Raw genomic sequence first — 15,384 nt, forward strand, 5'->3', positions numbered from 1 at the left:
GTTATTATTTAACAATATTGCACAACCACCGCAACACAATCGACAGGAAATTAAAAACTACATTTTACGTTAGGCTACCAACATTACACCATCGACACGACTGAAACAAAACTTGTTTATCCGCAGATATTTTTTGAGTACGTAGGTGAGTACTGGAAGTTTTCAATATACCTTATCTAATAATTACAATAATAACATATATAAATAAATAAATTTGAATGTCATCAATAATTCAAATACATCAGTCTTTCATCGATATTACCACAAAGTCAATATCTACTCATTGTATGATTAAATAGGCATATAAGTAAAAAACACAATTTCCTCGAATATTTCTCGCGAGTAACCAAACAATTGCCGCAGAACACCCACCCAAAAAGTCCGAAACAAGCGTGAAACAATAAATCACATCGTAGGCGGGAATAAACTCTTGACGAGTTCCTTCTTGTTCACTTTGCCCATTGCGTTCTTATCAAGCAGCGGCAGAATTTTCAGCTCTCTCGGCACAGCGTATTGGGGCATTTTCGTGATGGCCCATTCTTTAAACTCTTCAAAATTCATCTCTTCCTTTTTCTTCAGTACAATCACCGCAACCACCCGCTCACCCAACGTATCATCCTTCACGCCCACAACCGAAGCTTCCGCAATCTTCGGATGGCCTAATAAATTGGTCTCAATTTCCAGTGCAGATACTTTATAACCGCCTGTTTTCAAAATGTCCACACTCGTCCTGCCCAACATCTTGAACAATTGTTTATTTGCATTGAACCGTGCAAGATCACCGGTTTTGAACCATCCATCAGCGGTGAATTCTTTCTGCGTCGCATGCGGACGATTAAAATACTCCTTGAAAACATTATCGCCCTTAACATGCAATTCTCCAATTGGATCCGTGTAAAGGCACTGATTGTCAATGACAACATTGCCATCCTTATTGGTGACCTCAATCAAAGTCTCGTATTTATCATCACCTAGTGATTTGGTTAATCTAACAGTGACGCCAGGAGAGGTAGACCTACATAACCGGGTTCGCGGTCACCTTCGTATGAATTAGATAGGCACATGCCGATTTCAGTCATGCCAAAACGCTCCAGCAGTTTATGCCCGCTGATTTCTGCCATTTTTGATAGATGGGTGTTGGTAGTGGCGCGCTACCACATACCATAAGACGTATTTTAGTTTGAAGCGTTTGTTTAATGTACTCGCACATTTTCGGGTCCTGAGCGAAGAGTTTTTTGTGCTCGTCGATAAGTTTCGCGTAGATGGTCGGTACGGCCATGAAGATAGAACAGCGATTGGCAGCTTTTTCGTTGACGCCGAGTAGATGCGACCAGACGTTGTTCTTGTCGAATTTGGGAAGCATGTTAATACGTGCGCCGCAATACAGGGGACAGAGAAGTGCGTTGACGATGCCGTGAACGTGGTGTAGAGGCAGGCAATGGAGGAGGGTATCGGCTTCCGTCCATTTCCACGCGTCAATTAGGGTTGTTACTTGGGAGACTAGGTTTTTATGTGATAGGACTACACCTGGAAGTAAAAAAATGAATTTTAGTAAAATATAAGAAAAATATCCATAATTTGTTCAAAATCTGGTTTAGAAATGTTCATAAAGCATATAAATGAATAAAATAAAACCTTCAGTTTAATCTGAACAAATTTTGAAATTTTAAAATAAACTAAGCTAATAAATAACAATGACGCCATTTTGTCAATCCAAAAATACATATTTCTCATTAATTCTCTTCAAAATGTAAATATTTACTTAATATTACAATAATCTCTGCAGTTTCATGTTTTATTGGTGATAAACACGATGAAATTAGAAAACAAATCGTTAATTCGCAATAAAATCCCGATAATTCTATAAATACCGCATAAAATAAACCAATTTGTTCTGTAATTCACCATCTAATCACAAAATTATTGAAATATCCTCAAAATATCACAATATCAAATCAATGATTTAAATGCTTGAAAACTTATTTACCTTTTGGATTTCCAGTTGTGCCACTTGTATATAAAATCATAGCATTCGATCGATTATAGAAATCTTTCGATAGCCCAGCCTCTGTGTCGACCTTCTTGGTCGGATTCATTGTGGTCGCATTGTGACGCATCTTGTCATCTAACACCAATAACTCTTTATTGCAATTGCGCGCCACGCGATACATGACTTCCTTGTATTCGGGCGTGCAGACCAAAAGTTTTGCATTGCTGTCATTGCAGTAGTATTCTAGGAGGTTCTGTGGATGGAGGACACTTAATGGTACAGCTGCAACACAAAATAAATAAAATAATTGTAAATATATCGTAGACAATTTTTTATACCCCTAAATATTAAAGAACTTCAGGTTTTTGAAAACTTTTTCGGCAAAACATTAAAAAATCAATTTGGCATCAAAAAACACTTGTAATTCAAAATTTTCTCTCTTATTTTTATGTAACTGCCAAAATATTAACCAAAATTAATTTATATTGGAAAACTACGTATATTGTGTCAACTACCATGGAATATTCATGTTTTTTCTTTAATATAAAAGTTTTAAACCTTTTTTTCTTACCAATTTGTCCAGACATCCATATAGCCCATTGCGTCAGCACATAAGTCGCATCATTCGGACATAAAAACAAAATCCGCTCACTGTTCTTCCTCCCAACTTGAACAGTAATATCATTGCAGAGGTCCTTCGCACCCAGAAACAAATTGCCATAAGTGTAGGAGCCCAACGAGTCGCGCAGCGCAATCCTATCCGTGTAATTGGCCGCTTTTCTAAACACCGGTATCACATCCTGCGGCAAACTCTTTGGCAGTGGGCTGCTGACGATGCTCTGGTGGCGGATGCAGCTGGAACTTTTGCTTGTGTTACGGATTGCTTTCAGAAGTGAAGACATATTGAAACTGCAAATAAACAACAAATTAATATGAATTTACTTGTAAATTATTGCTAATTTAATTTCGGATAATTTTTGGCAACTTTTAACTGGTTATCATGTGTTTTACATGTGTATTGAATGTGTTAACATCACAAGGTTGAATAAGCAAGATAAAAATAACTTGCAAGGTTAATTTTAAAAAGAAAAAACAAATATTTCAGAAAAAGCTTGAGGTGTACGAATACTGCAGTGGTTTTTAATGAAAAATACCAAGAAATTCATTCAATTTGAACTGTATTAAGCATTTTTAATCACTAATAAACTATAATTTTGTTCAACATTAAAAATATAGTACCAGTATGTTAAGTTTTCTTGTAATTTACTAATTTTAACACTTTTACCACAATTACTGTGTTTATTTCTAGTTATTTCCAATTGTACTTGTTGTTAATTTATCTAAACTAACCCGCTTTTCAAATTTAGAACACCAAACGAAGTTTACACTGGAATTCACAAATAAACAATTAACTAAATTGTTTCGTTGGTCGGCGACTCAAAGCGCAAACTACACAGTACAATTTTTGTTGAATAAATTTCTCAATTAACGTGCGACTGATGTAATTTTAATTGAATGTTCAGCGTTGCGAACGCCGAGATGTTACCGTTTCGACTGACCGAACAAAGTGTCGCATTGACAACGCTCAACGCCAACAATCACCGTTTGAAGTTCCCAACAATTTGCATTATTACTATTCCGGTTGCCTAGCCGGAAACACGGAAGTAATAAGGAAGCGAATAACTTTTAAAATTTCAAGTTCGTCCGGTTCAAAGCACTGCAAATGTTAAGTGTATCTTACCAATGTTCCGCTGGTGACGAAACTGCAAGGTGAACTTGTTACGCGAGCGTATACACATGCACAACAGATGAATAACTTAACAAGCAACTTCAAGTGTTGAAAACAATTGGAAATAAAAGTATTATGAGTGAAAAATCAAGAAAATAATTAGGAATCGCGACGTCACGCGCACACGGTGGCCGGTTGCGGCCCTGCGCATAAAATTTTCAGGTTAGAATGGGTGGTATGCAGGAATGTATCAACGCATACATGACTTGCAATGTATTTTTGAAGCTATAAATTTTGATTTCTAAAAGATGTTCAATCAAAATTATTAAATTTATAGATAATCTGACTTAACAACAATAATTAAAGACGTCATATATTTAAATAAACAACAATTACTTGCAATAAAACAAAAACTTACGTAATACGAAAATTATCTCATGTTGAGTTTAGTTAACGCTTGAAATTAAACAAATCGCGAGAGTAGGCGGCGTACTTGATGTTAAACACGCATCATATTGCGCACAGAATTTGTGGAGGGTATGCGCTATGTGCACGAGGAAGTTGTGTATTTTTGAACACACTTTCCAAAGCGAGGACGACAAGTAAAGGTAGGCGCCATCTTGTGGATGTCAGAAAATATGAATTATACTACGTGTCAAAAGAAATTTTTAAATCAAAACTTTAAAAAATGTTATTTTAAGTCAAATCAATAATAAAACAGATCAAAAAGTAATAAATTAATATTTTTTTAAGGATATTTAATAAATATATGTGAAAATAGCGCTTAAAACTGTAAAATATTTAGAGAGAATTAATTTTTCAACATTTTTTTTGTGTATATACTTTGTATAAGTAAAGAAAGTTGCCGACATTTTAAAATACGCAATATATTGAAACGTATTAAACTTTGATAGTTTTTAATGTAACTTACGTGCTTAATGTGTGTTTAACAAACCGAGGTCGTTCCTTAACGATGCACACAACTAAATTTTACGAGCTGATAATTATTGGATCAAATTTCTATACAATTTTTACAAATTGATTGATAAAATAATTGTTTTGATTCACATCAAATCATATCAATCACGCTAATCATTACAAACCATTGTTTTCCACATTTAATTAATCTTATCACGACACTAGTAACAATTATCACCACAATTAATCTTTAGAAATCAATATTTGAATGCTGACGAGTCACAACTTTCTGTTTTAGAGTTTCGAGTGCAACAGCAGTGTCTCCGAATGATTTCAGCGTTTCATGTTACACTGCGGTTTGGTTTTATTATTCAGCCTTGTTCGTCAGCGTGCTAAAATTACGACACACTCGTGAAACATTCGTCAATGAAGTATGCTTCGGACGCCAAACATTTTTGCACGCAAAAAGCTGCTGTTTTTTCAGATTCTAAACATAAACACAACACGCGTAATCTCAACGCTTTGCAGTGTTCGTCGTGGTGCACTTTCACGTTCACATTCAAGGGCTAATTAAATTTTTTGGCATCGCGCTGATAAACAAGCGTTTGAAATATTTGCGAGTATGTCCGTCACACATCACACGCTGTTTGGTCACGAGCAAGTTAACACAAGTTAAATTAAAAATGGAATGAGCAGATATTGAAATAATAACAAATTGCGATTAGGATTGGTTGTTATTGTAGATCACTGGGAGATTTATGTGCTTATTTATGAGTAAATGAGTAAATCGTGATCGAATTTCATTGAGACACAAGACGCTTTTGAAATTTGCAATGACCTTTAGTTTTGTTTTGTTGGAGTTCAAGCACGTTGACATAAAAGAACTTATTGGTACTGAATACATGTACTCTAACAGTGTATTCATCAATATTTTGACTTAGATAAGTAGAAAAGCATTGAAAACATTTAATTACGACGCGAAACTTCTTACAAACACATTTTTTAAATCATTTTTTTTTGAGGTTTTTTTATAAAGTATTTAAGTTATTGTAGGTTTTTTCATTAGGAGCAACACTAGGAATACTCAAAAACGGTTCTATGTGAAATTAACTGTCTGTCTACTGAGCATAGTAAGTTTTAAATGCTTCCAGCGGCTTTAGAATGCAAGCTATAAACTTTTTATAGATGAAACAATTTTTTTTAATGTTACCTCAAAATCTAACCTTAAAATAACATATTCATTAATCCACTCAACAAGATTTAACAAAAAAATACAATAATAGTATCAAATTAGATCTCTGATGACTTTTTCTTTAACAAATTGATTACTATCACTTTGTCCTGTAATAAAACTACAAACTGGTCAACATGCAACCAAATTTGCACCTAACAGAACACTCAGTTCTTAAATAAACTAGTCCTCAGTAGAAATATTCATTGTTTAACTGTTATAACCAGAAAAACTTACTTTTCACAAATATTCAATTACATATTGCAACACAAATTTATGTACATTTAAAGTATAAAAACTTACGTGAAAATCTTAAAGCACACTACAATCAACCACACATTTTGCTGTAGTGTTTATCACAATGAGACTAAATATAAAACCTGCTATCAACTCACAACTAGTAAATGCGTTATCGCGTCCTTTATCATGAGGGGCGTCGCTGATGACGTCGTATTTACGCGCCAGTCAAACAAAAGATAACTCAGAACAAATAATTCACAACAAAAACAACCTTAAGCATTACACTCATTCATCCACAGGACAAATACTAAAGTCTATAGAGTAAACTGCAACTATAAACCTATAAAATGCAGTTTATAACCTGTTATCTTTATAAATTATCTTTGCATTGCATGGACTTGTTCCTTAACCTCCTCAATCTGCTGACAAGACCTTAGCAAGTTGTCCTGATGAGTGTTCAATGTCTCCAGAAGTGCATTGAGCTTCTTCAGGTTGTTGTCAGTGTTCTCAATGGCATGTTCTTGTAGCGCAAAGTTTCTTGCTGTGTGCATCAATATCTAAAAAGTACAGAAATATTCAATCATTGCATATGTTTACTATAAAGTTGGGAATATTGTCAGAAGATGAGAGGAAATAAATACTGACCTCGTTAGATTTTGATCCTCTGACTATTTGTCGTACCAACGAGGCGACATAATTCACATTTACCTGTACACGATCAGCGAGGCGCATTTTCGAATCGGCGAACAGCGAGCGAGCGCTTGTACTACTCGCCGACGTCATCGCAAAGCACCCGAATGTGGTCGTGGATCTTTATCGGCGTGTAAATAAATTATTTATTTAAATTAACAGGTCACTAACACACATGTATAAGGTGGGTAAGCGCATAAAACTGAGCGAAACAACTTCACAGTTGATATGTACTTGACATAACCATGAAATATGACAGCAAATGACGGAGAGATAGAAATTCAAAGGCACATTCACACCGATGATTGATCGCTGGCTTCAAAATGATTGACAAGCTTTTTTGATGTTTTGTGATTGTTTGGAAGTGTTAGTGTTGAATCAGAACGGAAGTTAATGGCGAATTTACGGACGTAGCGTAGTCTGGTATTTCTAAAAAGTAATTAGTATTGTTAATAAGGAAACGAGAATAATTATACATATGCATAAACAACAAATTTCGAAAAGAACAACAAACCATGCAAATTACGGACGAATAATTAAAATTATAACCGAAGACAGAAGTGTGCTGATAATACGCTCAACATCAAACAAATTTAATAATTAAGTTTTCTTCAAAAATAGGATCATTTGCGATAATCATTACAAACCATTGTTTTCCACATTTAATTAATCTTATCACGACACTAGTAACAATTATCACTGCAATAAATCAATAGAAATCAATGTATGAATGTTGACGAGTCACAACTTTCTGTTTTAGAGTTTCGAATGCAACAGCAGTGTCTCCGAATGATTTCAGCGTTTCATGTTACACTGCGGTTTGGTTTTATTATTCAGCCTTGTTCGTCAGCGTGCTAAAATTACGACACACTCGTGAAACCTTCGTCAATGAAGTACGCTTCGGACGCCAAACATTTTTGCACGCAAAAAGCTGCTGTTTTTTCAGATTCTAAACATAAGCACAACACGCGTAATCTCAACGCTTTGCAGTGTTCGTCGTGGTGCACTTTCACGTTCACATTCAAGGGCTAATTAGATTTTTTGGCATCGCGCTGATAAACAAGCGTTTGAAATATTTGCGAGTATGTCCGTCACACATCACACGCTGTTTGGTCACGAGCAAGTTAACACGAGTTAAATTAAAAATGGACTGAGCAGATATTGAAATAATAACAAATTGTGATTAGAAATGGTTGTTATTGTAGATCACTGGGAGATTTATGTGCTTATTTATGAGTAAATGAGTAAATCGTGATCGAATTTCATTGAGACACAAGACGCTTTTGAAATTTGCAATGACCTTTAGTTTTGTTTTGTTGGAGTTCAAGCACGTTGACATAAAAGAACTTATTGGTACTGAATACATGTACTCTAACAGTGTATTCATCAATATTTTGACTTAGATAAGTAGAAAAGCATTGAAAACATTTAATTACGACGCGAAACTTCTTACAAACACATTTTTAAATCATTTTTTTGAGGTTTTTATAAAGTATTTAAGTTATTGTAGGTTTTTCATTAGGAGCAACACTAGGAATACTCAAAAACGGTTCTATGTGAAATTAACTGTCTGTCTACTGAGCATAGTAAGTTTTAAATGCTTCCAGCGGCTTTAGAATGCAAGCTATAAACTTTTTATAGATGAAACAATTTTTTTTTAATGTTACCTCAAAATCTAACCTTAAAATAACATATTCATTAATCCACTCAACAAGATTTAACAAAAAAATACAATAATAGTATCAAATTAGATCTCTGATGACTTTTTCTTTAACAAATTGATTACTATCACTTTGTCCTGTAATAAAACTACAAACTGGTCAACATGCAACCAAATTTGCACCTAACAGAACACTCAGTTCTTAAATAAACTAGTCCTCAGTAGAAATATTCATTGTTTAACTGTTATAACCAGAAAAACTTACTTTTCACAAATATTCAATTACATATTGCAACACAAATTTATGTACATTTAAAGTATAAAAACTTACGTGAAAATCTTAAAGCACACTACAATCAACCACACATTTTGCTGTAGTGTTTATCACAATGAGACTAAATATAAAACCTGCTATCAACTCACAACTAGTAAATGCGTTATCGCGTCCTTTATCATGAGGGGCGTCGCTGATGACGTCGTATTTACGCGCCAGTCAAACAAAAGATAACTCAGAACAAATAATTCACAACAAAAACAACCTTAAGCATTACACTCATTCATCCACAGGACAAATACTAAAGTCTATAGAGTAAACTGCAACTATAAACCTATAAAATGCAGTTTATAACCTGTTATCTTTATAAATTATCTTTGCATTGCATGGACTTGTTCCTTAACCTCCTCAATCTGCTGACAAGACCTTAGCAAGTTGTCCTGATGAGTGTTCAATGTCTCCAGAAGTGCATTGAGCTTCTTCAGGTTGTTGTCAGTGTTCTCAATGGCATGTTCTTGTAGCGCAAAGTTTCTTGCTGTGTGCATCAATATCTAAAATGTAGAGAAATATTCAATCATTGCATATGTTTAGTATAAAGTTGGGAATATTGTCAGAAGATGAGAGGAAATAAATACTGACCTCGTTAGATTTTGATCCTCTGACTATTTGTCGTACCAACGAGGCGACATAATTCACATTTACCTGTACACGATCAGCGAGGCGCATTTTCGAATCGGCGAACAGCGAGCGAGCGCTTGTACTACTCGCCGACGTCATCGCAAAGCACCCGAAAGTGGTCGTGGATCTTTATCGGCGTGTAAATAAATTATTTATTTAAATTAGCAGGTCACTAACACACATGTATAAGGTGGGTAAGCGCATAAAACTGAGCGAAACAACTTCACAGTTGATATGTACTTGACATAACCATGAAATATGACAGCAAATGACGGAGAGATAGAAATTCAAAGGCACATTCACACCAATGATTGATCGCTGGCTTCAAAATGATTGACAAGCTTTTTTGATGTTCTGTGATTGTTTTGAAGTGTTAGTGTTGAATCAGAACGGAAGTTAATGGCGAATTTACGGACGTAGCGTAGTCTGGTATTTCTAAAAAGTAATTAGTATTGTTAATAAGGAAACGAGAATAATTATACATATGCATAAACAACAAATTTCGAAAAGAACAACAAACCATGCAAATTACGGACGAATAATTAAAAATTATAACCGAAGACAGAAGTGTGCTGATAATACGCTCAACATCAAACAAATTTAATAATTAAGTTTTCTTCAAAAATAGGATCATTTGCGATGGCCACGGTCAACAACAATCTACGAAGTCATAGTCTTCTGTCAACTTCGCAGATTGACAACGTCACTCCCAGCAAGGGACTTAGAACCTTGCTACCGTCCTTGCTTAGTTTCTGAGTTATCATATGACTCCTCTGCGGAGTCGTCCAGAATCCTAGCAAACACCGCAGGACGATATGCCGGCTTATCCAGAGCTGGTGGGTACGCAGCACATGGCGTAATTAAACGCTATTGCTGCGTGGACGCTTCCAAATTTCTTCACCGAGCACATTCCGGATCCTTGGCGAAGGCGAGCGCCTACGACATATTTATACACAATTCATTTACAATAATTAGTGTTAGACGAAATATTGAATTAAATGATTTTGATAGGCGATTACGTTTTGGAACAAAAATATTTGTCTACAAATATCTTCAAAACTACAAATTGATCACGATTTAATTGTTGGAATCCTATTAAAACTTAAATTATGTTCTGAATAATTAATTTACTATTCTCTATGTAATACATGCGCAAAGCAGTACTCGTAAGTTATAGTAGGAGCGCTAAAGTCGAATGAGGGACATCTGTTAATTACAAAGAGAAGCTTTTGGAAATTTCAGTGTTTCTTCAAAGTTTTAAAATACAAAAATTTAGTCTTGTCTTTTGACTGATTGTTATTTATTAACCAAACCAAAAAAACTTTTATATCAATTGAAATACATTTATTAGAGACAGAAAAAATCGAAAATATAATTTACAGCTTACAAACGGTAGGAACTTATCAGCTAAGCTTAAACAAGACGAAACACAAAACACTGGGAGATACATTTCTATGTTAGGACATTCGCGCGATTCACACACAAATAAACATTATTAGGCAACCCCCCATGCGACGAGTTGCTCATGCTCGACGTGAATGCGTCGCACATTCCAATCCAACCATAGACTACTTGTTATACACATTAGTCAATGGCTGAACTAAGCTGGAAAATGTACACGCTTAGCAATGCTAACAACTATATATATCGGTCCCTATCGGTAATTGTTTAAAAATCACAATTCGTAACATAAAAGTAAAATTAAAGCACGATAAAAATGCGAATTGACGCTTGATCTGTTTTGGCAGTTGGCAGTGAGTACATGAATTGGTATTTCCGTTGTCTTTTCGTTGTTTTCGTTGATTGTCGATGCGGAAGTGTGTGTGACATGTGTGCATGAGCTAAGTTTAATTGTATATACATCTTATGAATTAAAAACTCGGCGCGCATGCTCCGTGCTATCGGGTAAATAAAGTTACGAAGTAATATTTACAAAAAAATACGCTGCGATACACGCACATAAAGTTTCTCGTTTAGTCTAGTCTCTTAAGGCACTTTAAACACCATTGGACACCAAGTGGCGCCACTGTAGTTGATTGTATTGACGTTTTGATTGAGGTGGCGCTAGCGTCGCGCTTCAAAGTGTCGATGCTCTTTCTACTGTCGTAGGCTGTAAAAACATTACATTAATCAATCAATTCACATACTGCGAGATGGTACGAAAATGCAAGAGACGAAATAAGCAGAATAAAATTAAACAAAACGTGCAATACAATAAATTAATACGAGTAGGCAACACAATGTACGCAAAGTGCGCAGAAAGGTAACAGAAAACTGTAAATTAAAATGTGTTAGAAGTGTAAAATATGTAAATGTACGTCGCTTGAGCTGAAATAGTAAAAAAATAAACAAAAAATAAATAAAGTCGTTAGGTAAGTCAAGTCAAAATTATAAGTCAAACAAGAGTCATAGGTTCATTCTCAGATTCGGATGCGATGAGAGTGTTGATTGAGGTTGAAGTGAAGATGCTGAGAATATGAACGGCGCCATTTTGTTGTGACGCCATATATATGTTTTTGGTTTCAGCGTGTGCTTACCGCGTCACGTTGCGCACGCTACTCGCGTCGCTATAGTAACTCGCCGAATTGTACGAGCGTTTCAGATAGTTATTATTGTAATCGTCGTGATAGTGCGGCGTGCTCGATGAGGTCGCGTAGTGCTTGCCAAAATTGGCAAAGTCGTACGGATTCCGCGTTGTCTTTTGCCGCAGTATGTAATAGTTGCCAATGTAGGGATTTTTCGTCGATGGCGTTTGCGTCGTCGTGGTCGTCGTTGGTGTAGTCGTATACGCATGCGCATAGAATGGTCTACGCGTACTCGTCGTGCTTGTATACTTGTTGGCGAAGTGCTGAAAGTCATACGGGGATCGCGTCGTCGAAATCGAAAACAGTTTGAATGTCGTCTTGGGTCGGTTGTTATAAACAGTCTTTTGTGTTTGATAATAATAAGGTCTTTGTGTCGTTGTAGTCGTGGTTGCAGTGGTAAAGTATTTGTAAGTCTTTTTTGGTGTGGTACTTGAATAATAATAGTATGGATTACGAGTCGTAGATGGCGTTGGTGTCGTTGTCGTGGTCGTTGGGGTGTAGTACGCATGCGCGTTAGGGTTTTGTGTCGAATAGTACGAGTTATAGTCGTAAGGGGGTTTGGTGGTGTACTCAGGTTGTTGTTGATAGTATGTGTTGTGTGGTGGTGGTGGCGGTTCGTGGTTTGCGTCCTCCTCGTCGTCATAGAACCTGTGGTGGTATATTAATTTGTATACATTTTTGTTTAATCATCACAAGTGCTCGCAAGCGGTGCGCTCGTAAAATTAAGGTTAGATTCTCCCATCCACACCGACACAACAAAATATATACTTGCGACACTCGACAGCAGGTGGCGTTACTTACAATGGCCGTCCTTGATTCGCTTGTCCATCGCGTCGGATGTACGCGGGTGTGTTCTGTGAGTAATCTGGGATGATATTTTCATGTTCAGCTACGCATCTTCCATTCAAACAGTACTAAAATAACACATTATAACCTTAAATGTTATTTTTGGTTATGTTTATTTACCTGGCCATCGCCACAGGGTGAACCTTCAGCTGCCGGTCTATAGGCAACACAATAACCACTACCGGCATCGAAACAGAATAGTTGTGCGCAGACTCGATCGTCTTTCTGTTAAAAAATAAACAAAATACAAATAACTAACCTAAATTTTAAACTAGTTATTAATACGTACAAAACAGGCACTTGTTCCACGATCCCGTCGGCACTGCGCGTCCAATGTAAGTAATTTACCCGGAAGTACTCGAGGAAGACTGTCATCTTCATGTGGTGAGTTGTACAAACAAGTAGCTGTGTCACCACTATAAAAAAACATACATATCAATCATAACCTTAAATTTAGTATATAATATTTAGTAAATACTTTAAAAAGTGATGAAAACTGGCAACGCTGCATGACGACCAGCGGAAACCTCTTTCGGTATGTCTGAGATCAGACATAATGTATCCGTCCGTCCATTGACACTTCTCCGCACCGGGACCACCCAAATAAGATGGCGGCGGACTTCCGTCGTGAACAGCTCCCAATAAATGACCAACTTCATGAGCAGCTACGATGATACCGCTAAAACCACCGGTGTCCTCAATGATGGCGACCGAATTGACCTTCTCGAGACGTTTGTTCACCACGCATGCGCCGCCCACATACGCGAATCCTATTGGATGACTTAAGTTACTCTCAATTCATCATAACCACAAATCAATGTTATTCAAAAAAGTGTGAGTGAAATTTTGACTTTGGTTAAGAATTCATAGCGATTAGGGACTTACAGCTCAAGTCCGAGTATTAATCTCCATTACAGCATAGCAAAACATTCGCAATTAGTAATCAATTAGTAAAAGTTTTATAAAAATATATAAATAAATTATTAGATGAGCGGTAAAAATACGCATGCGAAATGTGTACGACACTCACGTTACGTTACGTTACATTCACGAGTAAATTAAACTATAAAAGGAGAACAAAGTTGAGAAAATAAAATGAAGTCACTAATCAAGGCAACTAATGCCATCTCGTGGCGAATTTTGAAATAACACACAAAAACAAATATAAAAAAAAAGTTATGTGCAAGTATAAATTTACAAACATCGGAAGAATACAAATCTCGCATCGAGATGTGTCGTACCTGCCGTGCCACGATTGCACACGTCTGAGGGATACGAGCGTCTGCACATGTCTAGTCTGCAAACAGATCGGAAGCGGAAGCCCCGGTCAGTTCGGGTGGCGTTACACGCACTCATGACAACAATGTTAATGTATTTTTATGGCCACAATCAAAAATCCCACTCGCAAACACTTAGAAATCAATATAAGCAACCAGACGTACACTGTGTAACGTGTAGTGTTGGTTGCCTACAGTGTTTAAGATATAAGTGTATAGTGATTTGTGTTTTTCGAGTAAGATTTTTATGTGGTGCGTTGTTGGGATCCACATCGTCGGAAGCGTTCCCCCTGTTTTATTAGTGTACCTGTCGTTTACCAATAAATAAATAAATAAATAAATTAAATGCACCCATTCAGTAATGTCTGCTGGTCCAGCTTGGACCATAATATTTGTTTTGTTTGTTGTTAGTGTCGTATGCCGTCGTATGTCGTATGCAACCAAATGCACGCCCCTTTTAATTTATTAAATAATTGTTTGAAAAATAATTAATGACACTTTGTGCGTGTCCGTACCGGCTGTTCCTTTTGTGCATCTACCGCCTTTTCGTCGACGACACATATCGTACCTAAATTAAATATTTAAACATTTAAAACAATAAAAAAAATAAAAATTTACAAAAAAAAACCGTGAAAATTAGGCTATAAAATTAAATATTTCATTGTGAATGTATAGATACTGACTTTGTAATGGCGACAGCTATGTCATAGACCGGAAGTCGTCGCTCTCGGAAGAGATATTTGCCCATGTCAGTGAGAGCAGCTGCTGAGTCGATGGCGTCACGTCCGACACGATTGCGTTCCAAATATGGCGTCGCATCACGTCCCTAATAAATAAATTTTATGTAATTAATAATATAAAAATGAATCAAAAGCAAAATCTGTTGGTAAGCGCATAACTCAACAACGCGTAGACCAATTTGGTCAATTCTTTTTTTTAAATGTTCGGAAAAGTCCAAGGATGGTTTTTACGGCGAGAAAAATTTGAATAATTGCCGGAAAAACCCTAAAGACAGCCCTTTTCTATAGGATAAAAGTTGGCATTGAGATTCAATCATAGTTATAGTTAAATAGTTGAATCCGAGATGGCGCGCTGAAGTGCATTATAAGCAATTCTTTATATAATTAATTACTTTAAAATAAAATTGCGAATCTTATTGATAGAATTGACTCTTACTACGAATATGTCTAGAACAAGAGAGTAAAAACGAATTACATTTTTATTAAACACAATCGGGACGAAGTCGCGGGCAAAAACTAGTTTGGT

At 36.1% G+C, this 15,384-nt stretch overlaps 4 protein-coding genes across 6 annotated transcripts in view; all 4 read right to left on the reverse strand.

The window, feature by feature from the left end:
• Positions 1-201: 201 nt before the first annotated feature.
• On the reverse strand, positions 202-3,571 carry Acsf3 (Acyl-CoA synthetase family member 3). The gene is given in 6 exon segments (XM_065312414.1): positions 202-1,007; positions 1,010-1,117; positions 1,120-1,527; positions 1,988-2,272; positions 2,562-2,899; positions 3,341-3,571. Coding segments are annotated over 5 exon segments (1,734 nt in total). The 5' UTR covers positions 2,893-2,899; positions 3,341-3,571; the 3' UTR covers positions 202-405.
• Positions 3,572-5,456: 1,885 nt separating this feature from the next.
• On the reverse strand, positions 5,457-7,054 carry LOC135799356 (uncharacterized). The gene is made up of 2 exons (XM_065312421.1): positions 6,754-7,054; positions 5,457-6,665 (listed from the first exon to the last, which is right to left on the reverse strand). The coding sequence occupies exons 1-2, from the start codon at positions 6,889-6,891 to the stop codon at positions 6,486-6,488; spliced, it is 318 nt and encodes a 105-aa protein (XP_065168493.1). The 5' UTR covers positions 6,892-7,054; the 3' UTR covers positions 5,457-6,485.
• Positions 7,055-8,430: 1,376 nt separating this feature from the next.
• Positions 8,431-9,670, reverse strand: LOC135798620 (uncharacterized). The gene is made up of 2 exons (XM_065311499.1): positions 9,372-9,670; positions 8,431-9,283 (listed from the first exon to the last, which is right to left on the reverse strand). The coding sequence occupies exons 1-2, from the start codon at positions 9,507-9,509 to the stop codon at positions 9,104-9,106; spliced, it is 318 nt and encodes a 105-aa protein (XP_065167571.1). The 5' UTR covers positions 9,510-9,670; the 3' UTR covers positions 8,431-9,103.
• Positions 9,671-10,732: 1,062 nt separating this feature from the next.
• sona (sol narae) overlaps positions 10,733-15,384 on the reverse strand; it is a 55,416-nt gene continuing 50,764 nt past the window's right edge. Inside the window, exons 9-16 of one of the 3 annotated variants that reach the window (XM_065311495.1) lie at positions 14,802-14,944; positions 14,083-14,138; positions 13,320-13,611; positions 13,131-13,257; positions 12,962-13,066; positions 12,797-12,909; positions 11,948-12,643; positions 10,733-11,520 (exon numbers count right to left, since the gene is read on the reverse strand). In XM_065311495.1, the coding sequence (XP_065167567.1) occupies positions 11,508-11,520; positions 11,948-12,643; positions 12,797-12,909; positions 12,962-13,066; positions 13,131-13,257; positions 13,320-13,611; positions 14,083-14,138; positions 14,802-14,944 (1,545 nt within the window). In that variant the 3' untranslated portion in view covers positions 10,733-11,507. Of the gene's footprint in view, positions 11,521-11,947; positions 12,644-12,796; positions 12,910-12,961; positions 13,067-13,130; positions 13,258-13,319; positions 13,612-14,082; positions 14,139-14,633; positions 14,687-14,801; positions 14,945-15,384 lie in introns of all 3 variants that reach the window. The other 2 variants (XM_065311496.1, XM_065311498.1) reach the window with 2 other exon arrangements.

Source organism: Atheta coriaria, unplaced genomic scaffold (assembly GCF_025399875.1).
Source record: "Atheta coriaria isolate IRGN ID8LTWV9N9 unplaced genomic scaffold, Caltech_Dcor_3.1 hic_scaffold_9_pilon, whole genome shotgun sequence".
NCBI lineage: Eukaryota > Metazoa > Arthropoda > Insecta > Coleoptera > Staphylinidae > Dalotia > Dalotia coriaria.

Bases quoted from the DNA above. Each gene is read 5' to 3' on its own strand.
- LOC135799356 (XM_065312421.1), bottom strand. From the start codon at position 6,891: ATGACGTCGGCGAGTAGTACAAGCGCTCGCTCGCTGTTCGCCGATTCG. The intron at 6,666-6,753 runs GTCAGTATTTAT...TGTACTTTTTAG, and splicing joins GAGGATCAAAATCTAACGAG to ATATTGATGCACACAGCAAG.
- LOC135798620 (XM_065311499.1), bottom strand. From the start codon at position 9,509: ATGACGTCGGCGAGTAGTACAAGCGCTCGCTCGCTGTTCGCCGATTCG. The intron at 9,284-9,371 runs GTCAGTATTTAT...TCTACATTTTAG, and splicing joins GAGGATCAAAATCTAACGAG to ATATTGATGCACACAGCAAG.